General features: G+C 38.1%; 1 protein-coding gene across 8 annotated transcripts in view; it reads right to left on the bottom strand.

Moving 5' to 3' along the window:
• LTBP1 (latent transforming growth factor beta binding protein 1) overlaps positions 1-15,849 on the bottom strand; it is a 208,315-nt gene that overhangs the window by 92,610 nt on the left and 99,856 nt on the right. For all 8 annotated transcript variants that reach the window (XM_076334287.1, XM_076334289.1, XM_076334288.1 and 5 more), the window contains 2 exons: positions 5,901-6,003; positions 166-237 (listed from right to left, as the gene is read on the bottom strand). In XM_076334287.1, coding sequence (XP_076190402.1) covers positions 166-237; positions 5,901-6,003 — 175 coding nt within the window. The remainder of the gene's footprint in view (positions 1-165; positions 238-5,900; positions 6,004-15,849) is intronic.

Raw genomic sequence — 15,849 nt, 5'->3', positions numbered from 1 at the left:
TCTACGGAGTTGCCAATATTTGGAAAGAGTTAAAAGTAGCCTCAACATTTTTTCCCAAATACAAATCAATGGACTGGATCCATTAATCTAAGTCATAAATATCAAAGAATTTGTCACAGAAAACTGGTACTCAAAATAAACAATCAATTGTGGGCACTATCGTACCTTGACAAAATGTAGCATTGATCCTCTTGTAGCCTTGTGGGCATTCCATCATAGGACTGTATCCATGGTAAGCTGAAGAAAAAAATTACATCAGTTAAATACTGCTGATTTATATGCTTATTTAGAGAGCCTGACAGCCAAATTATTATGTAACTATAAAAACAAAATCCTAAGTTTTTATGATGTATGGTTAAGCACAAAAGGTCAAGAAATTAAAATTAAAGGTTGTACAGGTAACCTTAATTCCATCTCTTTCCACATGTATACCACTTAAGTCTTCAGTTACCCAGTCAAATTTTTATTTTGTCCACAAAATAAATCTTTGAAATCAGGACATTATCTTTCATTCTAGTTGTTCTCAAATATTCAAATAATTACTTTCCCAAACCAGCTACAAATATCACGTTGGGAAAAGATAAAGTTGAAGATTCATGATGGAAACTCAATGGTTTTAAAACTGAAAGCGGCTTTAGAAAGCAGAAGTATCTTCAGTGTTAAGCAAAATTGTTGGGTACCATTTCTCTTGCCACAATGAATTAAAAAATATTTGAAATACATAGGAAATAGAAGCAAATGAACTTTTAAAACAAGGCAAAAGGAAGAAAAAAACATTTGTGATTTACCTAACAAAGTTGCTGACTTGTAGAAGACTGTGTGACTTATTGGCTAATCAGTGTAAACTGTCAAGGGCATAACAACACTGCAAAATACAGACTGAGTTCAATTTTGCCAAAATAGAAAGTGTCCAGTTAACTAGATTTTTATTTCTATTTATTGTTTCTTTCCTCCATTTAAGGTTGCCTTTGAGACTACAGAAACCTGTTTATTGATTCTTAAACTGTTATAACATCATAAATGAGAGCTGTAACTTCTTTGTATGGTTATGCACTATAAGCTAACATCTTGGCAAAGCCCAGTAGTTTATTAAACATATAGGACTAAACTTTTGGCACTATGATTACACAAGTGCCTTTAATAAGAGTCAAGAGAGTTTTTCATAATTTGAATGCTACAACAGAGATACCTTACATCTGGTCAGATTTGGTCAGATCTTTTGTTTTCCTTTAAAACTGTTCTAAATGTGTAGCAGGCCAAAAAAAAAAAAAAAAAAAAAAAAAAATCAAACACTTTCCATCTTTGCTGTGCATAAACTGTCAAGTAAGACAGAACAACTGAGACAGTGTTTTCAATTGGCTTCACTTCACATATAGTGCCTGAATTGCACATTTATCCCTGCAGCTTATTTTAAAACTGGTAACTGGTTGATTATAAGGGTGGGAAAAAAGAAAGAAAAAAAAAAAAGAATTACTTTCATTAGTTCTAAAGCTTTCCCTATTCTTTGGGAAAATTTAAGTAATGATCTTGAGTAGCAGCTTTTGGAGTGAGACAGTTTTATTTCAAATTGCTGTGAATTATTTAAAATATTTGCTTAATTAGAACATTAAGATTCTCCTTAGAGGTTGCTTAAAATGATAAAATGGTTAAACACAAAAAGAGTACAGGTCAAAATACAGCAAAAATGTTCTTACAGTTTTGAACACATACTTTTCCATGTTTACATTGACTACAATCATTTTAACACAAATTAAAATTTGAAAATTTTGTCTCTCACCAAAAATGACAGCTACACATTTATTTTCAAGGCAGCTCCAGTCTTTTCACAATGTTTAATTTTAAAAACAGTTGAAATTTAAGGTGAGATTTTCAAAAGCACAATGCATTAGCCTATTCCTGGTCCCCCAAAATGTCAGTGAAACTCCTAATGCTCATGTTGGCAGAGTCAGATTCATAATTGCACTGATTATGTCCTAACTTACCTGCGTGTGCCATTACAGACCTAATTCAATTCACATTAAAACCAAGACAGTGTCTCTAACTTTTTGTGGGCAGGAATGGTACCCTGCAGTACAGCCTGGCAGAGGAAAACAGAGGAAGAGCAGAGCTCTTCCAGTTGCAGATGGAGACCAGCCCATAAGCTATGCCAGGCCTTTTCCAGTGCTGCAACGCATCTTCCCTTCCAGGGTGACTCAGCTGCTCTAGAAAGTGCAGTGCTAGAGTGGGGTCAGAGATTTTAACCTCTCTCTCCCTCCTCATCCTCCTACTCCCACACTGAACAGGAAGTAGTGGCTTACTAGCAGCTGTTTTCTTCCTTCTACAAAGAGCAGCAACGTAAGCAGGTCGCAGTAGAGCAAGGAGCTTATTCAGTGATGGCTAGTTATCCATGTGGGAGCTGGATGGAGTCCTACATTACTTACCCTTTACTCACTTAGACAACCTGTTTGTAATTACTAACTGTTAGCAAGAAGCCTGAACAATCATAACATTACCCATGTAACACAGAAATGCACTTTGCCTTAAAAGTTGACTTCTGTAGAAGCCCTCAAAAATGAAGATCTGTTCCAAAATTTCTTCTTTTATTTTTCAGTAATACTGAAGAACCCATAAACTTACAGACATGGGAGCTGTCTCAGGCCAAGGCACTTGACTTTGCAACAAGACAGAAGCCCTGAATGAGCAGTGGCTATTAACCAAAATATGCAAGTACATCTTTACAAAGTGACAAAGCCCTATTTAAGTCCATGGAAACAAGACACACGCAAACTTAAGTACATCCTTAAGTAGCTGACTGAAGAGAGAAGAAAAGTGCCTGCTAATGAGACTGAAGTATATGCTTAAATATTTTGCTGAAGTGGGTTTTGCAGAAGATCACATTAAATGACACCTGATTAGATATTGTTATAAAAACAGGTCAATCTTAAGTGAAGTTTATGAAGCCTAAAACCATAAAAGCAAAAGGAAGTCTGTTTGCTTCCAAAATGTCTACAACAAAAAGGGTAATACCAATTTAGTGAAGTATCAGAACAGGTCAAAATGACATGGGACCAATGTGGGACTAACTTTGCCGCTCAGACACTACCATGGACACCACTTAACTGATAACTTACTAATAATTTACTTGACTCCCAAGTTTTTCCATCCAATACCATATATACATATATATTAATATATATGCATGCTCTTTTTACCACTGAAACATTCTCAATATTGTAAAAAAAAATAAAAATACTTGATGAAATATAAATCCTTAAGCAGGCACTCCACACTTTCATTAAATCTTATCATAAATTTACATTTATCTTTGGAAATTGTTTGCTCTACAGAAGCATAACACCGATACTGACATGAGGCTTAATTTGACACCTATGCCCAAAGGACACTTAGGCCCAGATCCAAAACAAGTCGTGTGCCTAAGTTCAAACTGAACATCTATAAAACTCCAAGATGCTGTAAGACCACTTAAACTCCTGCAACACTTCAAATTTATCACCTTAAGTTTTTAGAGATCTCAAAATTCACCATTTGCACTCATGCAGAATTGCCATAAGCCATGGCATGACTGAATAGCATCATGCTTAACTCATTCCTAAATCAAGTCTAGACTAAGAAATTACATATACCTCTACCAAAGCTTCCTGACAGATTCAGTGAATATTCTTGAAGCATACACCTACCAAATCATACTCTTGATATAATGTAGTGGTAGATAACACTGTATTTTAATCTGGAGAAAACAGTGCACCCATGTCCTCCTCCCTTCTTAAAACACTACTGTACAGTGAGAGCTCCCATCTAGAAAGATGAGAAACGTATCCCATCACTTCTAGGAGACACAAACCCTTACTTTCCAGGAACGCTTTAATCATAAGGACAGGATTATTCCAAGTGGCAACATTCTCTGTCTCCTCTTGAAATCATACAGTTACATTCAAAAAAACAATTCCAGATTGAGCCAGAAAGCAGGAGTGAGCATGACTCATACCGTAAGTAATTAAGGACACTGGGAAAGAGACTGGGTTCCCAGTCCTGTTCCAAGAATTGTTTCTACATTTTACGGGTTAGGGCATCTCCTCATAGGTATAAAATGTAGATTAGAAATTCTTCTGGCAGATAAAGGTACTCTGAATTGCCCCATCTTGAGCAAGTGTGCTAGCCATTAAGCTTTTATTATAAAGGACAGTGCTCATCTCATTAGCATTTCAAAAAAATTATTCTTCCTCAGTGCTTTCAAAAAAGGGTGTTGGACTTCCCTTCAGGAGAGGTTTTAGGCATGTTTTAGAAGTTCAGGCACTTCTCTGTACCCACCTAGGAAGCACCTGGGGACCAGGATTTTGGACATGGTTTGTCCCAGTGTTTCCCTGTTTCCTTGCTCTTAACATCATGCTGAGCATGTTGGCATTAAGCAGCTGCCTGATCAACACATTGTCTGTTGTGGATTCCAGGCTGAGGAGACCAGTGTTTTACCTGAGCTATGAAGAACTAGCACATGGGCTTCCCTTCAAACCAGGCACCAAAAATTTGTATTAGTAGTTCCTACCAGTTTTTGGTTGAAGCAAATTTCAGGCTTTTGTGATTTTCCCATGGCACAACTATATCCACTAAGCAACACTCTGCACGCCCACACGCTTCTGATGAACAAAACTTTCAGTTGTAGTTAAATTGCTACTTCTTTAGAGAAAGCTACAAAATCAGGACACATTTCACAATTCATACACCAATACAGAATGTGTGTCTCTATTAAAAGCTGTATTTATGTGCTACAGGAATAGAAATTTAGGTACCCGAGTCTTTTATTAACTATGGACCTCAAAGACCCCGAGGAGGCTCTCTTTTGGAAGCAAATCAGAAGATAAACATACTCCAAAACACAAAATTTAAATGCTTTATAAACTAGCAGATCAGACTGAGTCAGTATAAATTTATATCAAACTCTCCTGTGGAAGGAGGAGTCAGAGAACTAGGAGTAACAGTAGTTTTTCTGCTGGAATTGTATTTATGTCCACATTCAGACTTGTGGACAAAAATATGCTTCCAAAAAAATCAAACACTGAACATGTTTCCAGCATTGCTACCTGTATGAACAACAGGGGCCTAGAAGACCTAGGTAAGAATGACTGCAACTCCTTGCACTATTTTTGGCCCACTAAATGCAGGTCCACTCCATCTGCAAAACAGAGATTACATTATCTTTTCCCATCTTTCATTTAGTGATGAAAATATGACATGACAGAGAAGTATTACTATTCTTGTGCAAAAATAATGTCACTCACAAAAATTTTAAGAGACTAGCTTCACCTATCATGTAAATAATTGGAAATTTCTTTATAATATGATGTCAAATCATAACTATACAGTGAAGAAAGTCTTTGTCGTTGCCTAATTGTTGAGGAAGATATTTCTAAAACAGAGGAATAAAAAAAAAAAAAAAAGTAACTGCCAATTTAGAGCCTGGAAAACTTTGGCTTCAAACTTGAAAGTTCATCTGCAGTCCCAAGAGGTCACTGCATTCTCTCCAAGCAGTAACTGGCGCCTCTATAATTTAACATTTCTGTGCAAACTTTTAAAAAAATAAATCCAGCTGGAAGAGGCAAGATGATTCAATGTCATTATCCTTCCTGCACTGAGAAAACACAACAGTGCATCACTGACTTAAAGGAGGAGGAAGGGATAAAAAAACCCAACGACATTAACTTTGCTGGCTGCACTGAGTGCCTGCATATTGTAACTCTGCTGGCATGCAGGAGAATTCCAGTTTCTGCAACCTGTCCCTAATCAAACAACAGCCTATTCTTTCTACTAGGTTCCTTTTTTTTTTTCCTCAAAAAAAGGAAAAATACTACTTGAGGGAAAAAAAAGCCATAAACTGATCCAGAGAATAACAACAAAATAGCACTTACATGGCTTCTTGGGACATTTCTGGCATTTGTTAAAACCCCAGGAAGTACCCACGGTTCCACAGCAGTCCTCTTGCTTGGAAAGGCCAGGAAGTGCTTTGCCACACTGGAATAGTCAGGTAAAGAATACTCCGGTTAATGATACTATATGATGCTCACTTCTAGTACAATGTTCTTTTTCAGCCATCTTGGATCAATCTCTTGCCGAGACACTGAAGATTCACTGGAGCTCTTAGCTGAACTTAAATAGTGCATTGCAATGGCATGAGCAAATTAGGTGACAGTATTATCTTCCCCTGTGTCAACTTGAAAAGGAGAAAGAAACAGAAGAGAACAGTATGTCATAAGAATGAGTGAGCATATTTCCAAGGTAGTAACTCGCCATTGGCACCTATTCCCTACGTTTTTCCTCATAAAAATGTGCTCGTCCACTTTTTCAAAAACTGTATAAATTATCTCAAATACCTTTCTAATTACTCTCTTAAAGACAAAAAGTATGACTGTGATTTCTATGATGTTATCCCCCGTTAAAAAGCCTCAACCTCCTGCCAACTTATGTTTAATGTTTATGACCACTTACTGAAAATTGCCAAATTATAATGACAGATTCTGTTGCCCAGATACTAAAGAAGGTAACACAGATAAGATGACTGAAGGTGAAGTTAGTGATGTCTGTGTTACTCCAAACAAGTGTCTTTCCCCATGCAAATATTTAAATTAATCTTGCAATAATTTGAGGTCAATATTCCTTTTTTTTCTTCTGACCACGAATATTCTTATTATTCATTTTATTAATAAGAATACAAATTTTCAGAATCTTACAAAATACTGAGTTATGTTCTTGACTTTTACCATGCAAAATGGAAGAAAATTGCAAAGAAAGCTTAAATGTACTTCTGAGATGCAGACAAAAATATATCTAAACCTATCAATTAGGTATAAAATGGAAGCGCACAAAGCACAAGAGAAGTGCGTAACAGCTGCACTCAGTAACACTTTCAAAGCAAATGCTGATATAAATAGGCACTGCAGCAAACAATTCAAATGTGCTGAAGTGTGAAGCCTCAGTATGCAGTGAATAGACCTTCCCTGATCTAACTTCCCTTCCTGACAGCATATAAACCTCTGACCCAAATGCTCACTGCTGCTTAGTTTTCAGCTCAAGATAGCTGGCTCATCCTATGGCACAGGCTGTGGCCTTGCGGTTGCTTTCACTTCAGCTGGTAACCCAGTCACTCCGCAGTAGGGGATGCATGCTGAATGCCCAGGCACTGACGGCTTCCTCCAACCTTCCCAAAATTTTTCCAGCGTGCACTTAATTGTACTGACACCCATGAGTCAATCATGTTTTCAAAGTACAGAGTAACTCTGTGTAGCTTCACAGTGTGACTGCTAATAAGATAGCAGGCTAACCCACAACATCAGGGCTTTGACTCATCAGAGGGTCCCCTCTTTGCATGGTGAGGGCTGGCAAGGCATCATCCCAGCCATCTTCTCTGCCCCTTTTTCACAGATACTCCCCAGGCGCCTCCTGAAGTACCTCAGCAACAAACTGAAAGCAGCACCAGTTCACCGTTTAAACACCAGACTGTAATGTGCAACCTGCAGCAGCTCTGCGCTTGCTGCTTGTGAAGCTTAGGCATCTGTCAAGTAAGGGATGTGTGAGCAGCCAGGAACATCCTCTGTCGCAGCCTCTCTCATGAAACGGAGCTTTTAGCACCAGGACAACTTAGTGAAGTTACGGTTCACCTCTGCACATCACGCCTACATGGGGTAGCACCACTTGTGCTTTGAGCCACGTTTTAGGGTGACACATGAACAACATAAAGAACAGAGTGGCCAAACAGGTTAAAAGAGACTGCTCAGTTATTGTGTAACTTTAGGAGTCTATTTTCACACTACCATCTGCAGAGGGTCTTGTGACAAATTTTCGCATGTTCCAAGGGGTGAGAAACAGTCCTGGCCTGGATGGTATTTGGCTGTGTTAAAACAGTAAAGTATCAAAACAAGTCCCATCTTTCAGATGCAGGCTCAGGCTTACACTATGTGAACACGTGTCTTTCAGGCTGTCTTGTGCTCCCCTGGCTTGGGCACTGATAGGATTAGTACGAGATTGACCATTCCTGATAAGTCAGTCTGCTCTGTTTCCAGAAGCAACTCTTGGCCTGGCTGTCAAGATGCACAAACAGGGAATTCTGTACAACTCCCTCTGCTGCTGCAGCTCAGGTGTTTTCAAAACTGGAACTAGATGATATACAGATAATGCTGCAGTTCCCAGAAGCTCAAAAATCTTTCAACTGGAGAGTACTCATAATGTCTCTTCCAAGTGGCTGCCCTAAAACCTTAGAGAATTCATGTCACATCTTTACACAATGCTGGTTTCTCAACCCGCATCCCAGGTGGCCCTGGGAAGGACCATTTTACTTTATCATCACAGTTACTCAGGTTTACTTTATAATTACAGCTGCTCAACTCCCTTCCTAGAGCTAGTACTGCTTCTTCAAAGAAAGAGAAGCCGCTTACTGAAGTCATATACTGTGGCTGTTAGCGAGAGTCAGCTAAACCAATTTGCACTCGACTCTTCTCCCCCTCCTTGTGCCTCAGTTTTACAATTCTCATCTCTCTGAAAAGAAGTGGGAGGAATCAAGGCTGGTGCTGCACCTCCCCTTATGATCTCAGAAATGGAGCATTTGGGCAGTGAGGCACATTACCTAACACCCAGTGTTCCTCTGCAAGGTCACAAGCCTCAAGGACATATCGCAGCAGCTTATGTGTGTGTCAAGGCAAGACTTCACTGACATGAGAGCCAATATGCCATCATGAACTGGCCTTTTTTTTCTTTATCCCCGGAATAGAAAAGGTGACATTTAACAGTAGTAAATTAAAAGCATATAAAACAAAGAAGAAAAAAAAAAAGAAAGGAGGAGGAAGATGGACTAAAGCCCACTTTTAGTTTAGGTGTGGTGCTACAGCATTTGCACTCTACTGAAAATCATGATCTCTGTGGTCATAACTTTTTCAAATTTCCATATAAAAACCATGAGCAAAAATAAGGATGCCAAAGTCTGAGTCATCTGGCAACTGTGGTTTGTAGTCCTGTCAGTAAAAACTGGCAATGATTAAAGCTGCTGCTCCCACTGCCTCTATGGTGAATTAAAGCTTGAAGAATCAATGATAATTTGGTTAACGTCCAGATCATTGTAGAAACTGGCCAGCAAGAAAAAGCAACTGCCACATGGGGCTCCTAGTGGTGTAAGATCTGGGTAATTTTGGAGCTATGCATCAGAAAAAATGACTGCTCTGCAAAGTCCTAAGCCAAGCAGAAACAGAGTTCTTCTATGGCTAATAAACCCTGATTTCTCTGGTACATCTAATAGCGCTTCAGATACTTTCAACACTCATGGCACTGCACAAACTGTTTCCTAGCCAGCTACAATTTCTTGAGATGCTCCTCCCCTTCACAAACCCTAAGCATCAATGAACTGAAGCTCTGTTTCTACAGGTCTCAAAAACTTTCAGGCAATTTCTATCCACTTCAAGTGTCTCACCCACTTCCTACTACTGGGAAGAACTCATTAGTTCTTCAGACAGCCTGTTTCAGTCTCTGAGTCACAAGTGACTGGAAAAGTCACTTGGGGGAATCCATAACTATTTTTAGTTTGTCTCACCATTCAACACAACTCCAACACGTAAGTATGAGCTTAAAATAATCAGGGAAGCTAAACACAGGCACACAGCTTGCACTATGCATGAAGATGATGCCATTCCCTAAGCTTAGGCTTACACTTTTCTATCCATCATTCACACACATTTTAAAATAATCTAGCCTGTATTCCTGAGGGCTTCTGGAAAACTCCTCATAGACAGAGAACAGATTTTCATGAATGATACATCTGTCACAAGCTTATAATTTGGAGATAATTCTTACTGGTTCAGAAGGCAAAGAAGTCATGAAAGGTTGGTATAAAAGAGCTCAACTGTGCTGAAAGAGGCTCAGCAGTAGCAGCAGTATGAGGCACACATGGTACTGCTATAAAACAAAGTTCTTCCTGGGTAAAGCACTCAGACACTGAAAGTATTGTTTCGAATCCACATATTTTTCCCCATGCGTGCCTGGGCTTCTACGCCAATATTTTATATAACTGAAGGAAGTACTGAATATTCCCACTGGTAGACTGAAATTCTGGCTGACCCTGTGCTGGTGCACAAAGGCCACCCCAAGCCACATCACCTCTTTGTTCCTCTGTCCCGACTCCAGCCTCTGCCCCATCTCCACAGTCTTGGAGCGCTAACAGTACTTGAGTTGTGCACTGCCACTAGGGTTTCATGTGTTTTCCAATGCCAGGGAAAAGGATGGATTATATCCTCGAAATCCCTCTGCTAAGGCAGTAGAAGGAATTTATTCAGCTCCCTGTAAAGTGCGGTAGAGAGCCCAGTCTGGCCATTAGTCTCAGGGCAACCGCAGAGAATTTTGGCCGAGGGACCACAATGTTTCCTGGGACTCCCACTCCTACGTGTCCCATCTACAAATCCCTGTCACGAGCTGTTAGTTAAAACCACAATACAGGCATAAATAAAGGAGTGTCACATGATTAACTATGATTGAAATCGATAGGTGCTTTGCCTGAGTTAATAGCTAATGACTCTGGGATTCAGCTCAAAAGACTGCATTTCACATACCACAATAGCAGAAGTGAATGGATACACTGTTTAACTTTCTGTAAACTATTCAACAGGCACAGACCTTGGATTGTTGCTTCTTTTTTTTCCTATAGGTCAACAGACAGAGTAAGAAGCCTCAAACTTAATAAACCGTATTACTGAAACAATTAAGAAACGTACTTAATTAGCTTACTGACCAGCTGAATGACAGGTTGTTACAAATGAAGAGTATTACCCCATGTAGCACTGGCTCACTAACAGGCATTGTCTCATAAGCAGAGGAGAGAAACTTAAATACTTCCAGACTTTCTAAAAGAACTGGTAAAGAATTTGTTTTGGCTTAAGCAGAACATTCTTCATAGGCAAGTAAAAATTATCCAGCTTTCTTCTATTTGAGTAATTAAAACAATGTTTGGTGTTTTTGCTATCCGATACATCTTTAATCTTCTGATATTTCAGGGTATTGATCTTGCAAAGAATCTATTGCGAATGAAGCATTAATCCTGGAAATGAATCCACACTGATTTCTGACAGTCTATTTGTTTAAAAACTTCAGAAGCCAAACCATGAGCTTCAAGGAATTCCAGACAGTTATTTCATTTTATGAGATGGTATTTTTAAGACTATTTTAAAGAAAAAAGGTTTTAAAAGTGCTCTAAGAGAAAAAGTAACAGTATGAAGCACAGAATTTTACTTGTATCATTTTTCCTGCCTAAAGAATATAAATAGGGAAGTTCATTTCATACAGCTGTCAAAAAATGAAAATACCTGAAATTTACCTCCACAGGAAATGTTTTGTTAAATCTGAAGTTCAACAGGGATATTTATACAGTTGAATGAATAACTTCAACTGGCATATTACTACTGTCATCGCCTCCAGACTACATACACTACGATCATATTGCATACAGTAGTATCGATACGTTAGGTTATACATTAAGAGCTATCAACACATTTCACTGCTCTGATTTCTAACTCAAAAACTTCGATGCCTTTGTTTAATATCTCCCATCGTGAAAAACTCATCGGTGATCTAAGCCCAGTTCCTAAAAACTTTATGTATATTCTCAAAGTTAAGTACATGATCAGTTTATGTCCTTGTGTGAATCAAGTTAAGTAAATGCTTAGTGATTTGCAGTCAGAATCTTTATCATGATACAATGTTGACAATTTCTGACCTTTTCCAGCTGCCACCTATCACTTGGCTTATTTTGTATTCTACCAAGTCTGACAGCAGAGAGAAGAGTGTTGCTCAAACCAAAACGTTTCCTGTAAAAGACATTACTGAACTATTTCCATAGAAATTTATCCCACTAAAGATGCTGATCAACTAACATCTGTTCATCAGACATACTTGTTATTTATCAGAACTAAGCAGCATTTGAAACATGTCTGAACGCATATGTGAGCGTTTTGATCACATTGAAAAATGGACAGCCCTTATAATTTTCAATAAAGTCTTTACTAGTGTTCACCATTAATGTTATTTAGCTTAATCTATTAAAAAAATCTATCAAAATATGCTTCTATTGTCTGCTATAGGTGATATATTTCGTTTTTCTTCAATATGATTTTCCGAAGTATTATTACAACACACCAAATTTCACTTCACAATACCAAACAACTCTAATTCAGGCATCCTTCTCAACAGAGCTGTAACAAGTACGGATCTTTTCTGCAACACCTTTCAAAGTACTTCACAAGGGAAGCACAAAGCATCGTTCAGCAAACAACTGACAGGCGAGGAGTGGAACATATCCCCTGAACGCTGCATATCCCCGGAACTGACCTGAATTCAAAACACCCCAACAAAAACGGGGGATCAGAAGACAATATTTTTTAAATTCTTTCAGTGATCATTTTAGAGAGCAGTCCCGCTCCTCTCAGCCATTACACCAGCGCAACTGAGGGACAGCGAGGAGGAATGAACAAGCATGGGCAGACTTGACTTCTTAGCCAGCTTCTCTTCTGGACATTTTGGCATACGTTGCCTTCAGCCAGGTAAGCAACTTCAATATCTGTCTCTCTTTAGAATAACAACTCTTTTTTATCTTGCTTTTAAATTATACATGCTGAGATCACCAGAAGTCTCCTTCGGTAAAACTGATACTCAAAATATCTGCTGAAGAGAACAGCATTACTTGTGAATCTAGTCAGAAAGAGCCTGCTTTAGAGACATTTGGAAATACCAGCTTCTCCAGTTTCTTGCTGCTTTGCAAAAAATGCCTCCCTCTTTATAGTTAAGCAAAAAAGAGACCAAATCAATTTTGAGAAAAAAGACTTTTTTAGCCAAAATACTGAAATGCAGTAACCATAGGAAAACACATGAATATATTTAGTAGGCACTTCAAACTGATCTTAAGGGGGAAAATAAGCGCGGTGCTTAATTCTCTTTATATGAACTTTGACAGATAGTAGGCATCTGCATTCTTTTCTCAATTTAAATGCAAAGTAATCATATGCAAAATTAACAGGACTTGAGATTACCAACACAATCTTTACTAGGTACACCACTGACACTGTAGAATTATTTTGGGAAATAACAAAATATTCTGTGTCATAATAAAGGCATTTTTATTAGAATTAAAATGAAAAGCAGCTGAAGAAGAGGCATTAAAGAAGAGAAACATAATCTTCCTTCTTTGCTTGCTTTTTAAATAGGACCTTGAGAATCAGTGATCTAAGATGACCGACTCCTTGGATTTCAGAAACACAGAACTACATGGCTGTAAAGGACATTACAGGACACCGTGTCCAATCTCCAGCTTTTGAAGGCACCGTAACATAGTACTCTCCACAGATCTACTGTTCTCCATCTTAAGTGGGATTTTTGTCCTACTGCTTCCATTGTATCTGTTTCCCAACTTCAAGTCTCTATTTTCTCAACATCATTTTCTATATAACAAGGTGCAAGTTTAGGTAAAAGTTTGTTTTCTATATTTTTATGACAACACTAAGTTTCTGGCCTGCAGCTTAACTGCTACTTTATGATATACCCTGCAAAAATCTTTTTGGTACTAGGAAAGCATTTGATGAACCACAACTTTTGCATGCAACATATCATAGTAAGCTATCATGTAACATGGTAAGCTATCCTGGAGCAATCATCGTTAACATCTCCCAGAGGAGAAATAATTGCTAAGCGTTCTACTCACAGAAAAGAGAGGCAGCCAGGAAAAGTGAACTGACTTGAGTAGAAAAAGGAACCATCCAGAACACTATTTGCTTCCTATATTACTTTTTAAAAATTGAAATAGTAATACTACTTTTATAGTTGCTCTTTCCACTTTATTTCCCAATGCTGAGGACACTTCAGAAAACAGTCACAATTATTAAAAATTGAAATAGTAATACTACTTTTATAGTTGCTCTTTCCACTTTATTTCCCAATGCTGAGGACACTTCAGAAAACAGTCACAATTAAGCAACACATACACACGTGTATATGTATTTATGAAAACATACATCTTTATTTATCTATTCTAATTAAGCTAGGAAATTTCATTCCTCTAGCCCCTCTCCCTCCTCTCCTGTCCTTCTGTCCTTCTAGGTTTGTAGACTGACATCTTTTCACACATCTTTTACTACCCTTTTCTCATGGTTGCTGCCTTTGGTTATAGTCACTTATGATACTAGAGACAACTAAGTGAATAGATGGTCTAGAAGAATTTCTATGTTGTTAATTAGGAATGATCAGAGGCCTAAGAATACGTCCAGATTCTTCAACTATCTGTTGATAGTTGAAGTCCTCCAAGCTTCAGTTCAGGGTGGCTCCAGTTGCTAACTTTTAACAGTATGTGCTCTGTTGGAAATAACACTGCAGAAAATACGCCCTGGCTGTCTTGGGATTTGAGTATAGCAACTATCCTACTGTTTTTGCAGGACTACTGTTTTTGAATGAGATACATTAAAGGAATTTAACTAAGGTGGGGTGAGGAAGAATGTGTTGGGAAATGAAAAATATTCCACAGAAGGTTGTGAAAAAACCAAAGCATTAAAATCGGAAGACCTGTAATTGAAGACCAGCTGAAAGTCAAGGAAGAAGGAGAGAACAAGTGATGGAGAGAAACACAGAATGGTAGAGGTTACACACACAGACACAAAACCACAGTAGAGATTCTGATACTGTTTTTATCCTGTGCTTTTAGCCTGGACCAAAAGTAAGTTCAGCAGAGTCTTTATTAACTTGGTTGATTTGCCTGCAAGAGGCCACACACATATCCTTCCATCAATCTGCTCTATAGACAGTAAAGTCACCTTTGATCCCAGGATATTGAATAAAACATTTCTGAAGCCAAATATACAATCCACCCTGCAAAAAAATGTATAAACATTATGATTGTTGAAAAAAGTATGGCTATCAAAATTATCCAGCATAAACTCCAGAAAGGACTGGAGCAACACATTGCTACTAATAGGAAAAGCTCAGTTTAGCAGCTTGTCTGAACAAATAAAGAGAACCGTCATATTTAGCAAAGTGAGTATCAAAGAAACAGAAAACCAAATTCTTTTGGAATAGATCCATTTAAGAGTAAAAAAAAAAAAAAAAATTAAGCATCTTTCCCAGTTCAAGGTCTATTTAACATACAAATAAATAATACACATTGCCTGACTGCAGGAAAAACATATTGACATTTCAGGTTCAAATTTGAAAGGTGAATGAGTCACTTAAATCTATATTTATGGCAAGGTCTTAAACGAATGCTCTACAAAATGCCACCATACAACTCCAGTTCTAAACTGAACCATTAAATTAAATAACAAAAGACCTCTGAAATCCTTACTATGCTCTTCTCCAAGACAGACACTGAAAGAACCAATGAAATCTGTAAAAAAAATGAGAACATGCATTATTCTAAACTAGGAGGCACTACCCTTTCTTGAGAGCACTGCAAAGACACATTTTTCCAGGGGAATACTGAAAAAAACATAATAAAAATCGGAGACTGAGCATTTAGTAGGATTCCAAGTCAGGCACAAGGGCAATGCGAGCATATTTCTCCTTTTCTCCCCCTTTAAAAGGAGCACATTACTGTCTTCTGGTGAGCGATGAGTAAGTTTTAGTTTTAAAACCACTGTAATGTGAGGGGCATGCATAGGACACTGCAGGTTTTGGATATGTCATTCAAAATACCTCACTCATGCATGCGGCAGAAAACAGACAGGAAATATGTCAAGCATAAAAGGTAAGAGATAAAAGATGCAGCACCCACTGCCAAGTCTAAGACTGAGGAAGGAATTTTGTCTTCCCCTATATATGAGTGCAAATAGAAATACAAATAAATAATAA

Source organism: Aptenodytes patagonicus, chromosome 3, assembly GCF_965638725.1.
Source record: "Aptenodytes patagonicus chromosome 3, bAptPat1.pri.cur, whole genome shotgun sequence".
Taxonomy (NCBI): Eukaryota; Metazoa; Chordata; class Aves; order Sphenisciformes; family Spheniscidae; genus Aptenodytes; species Aptenodytes patagonicus.
The sequence above is the reverse complement of the archived record's forward strand: the minus strand, read 5'-3'. Positions and strand labels throughout refer to the sequence as shown.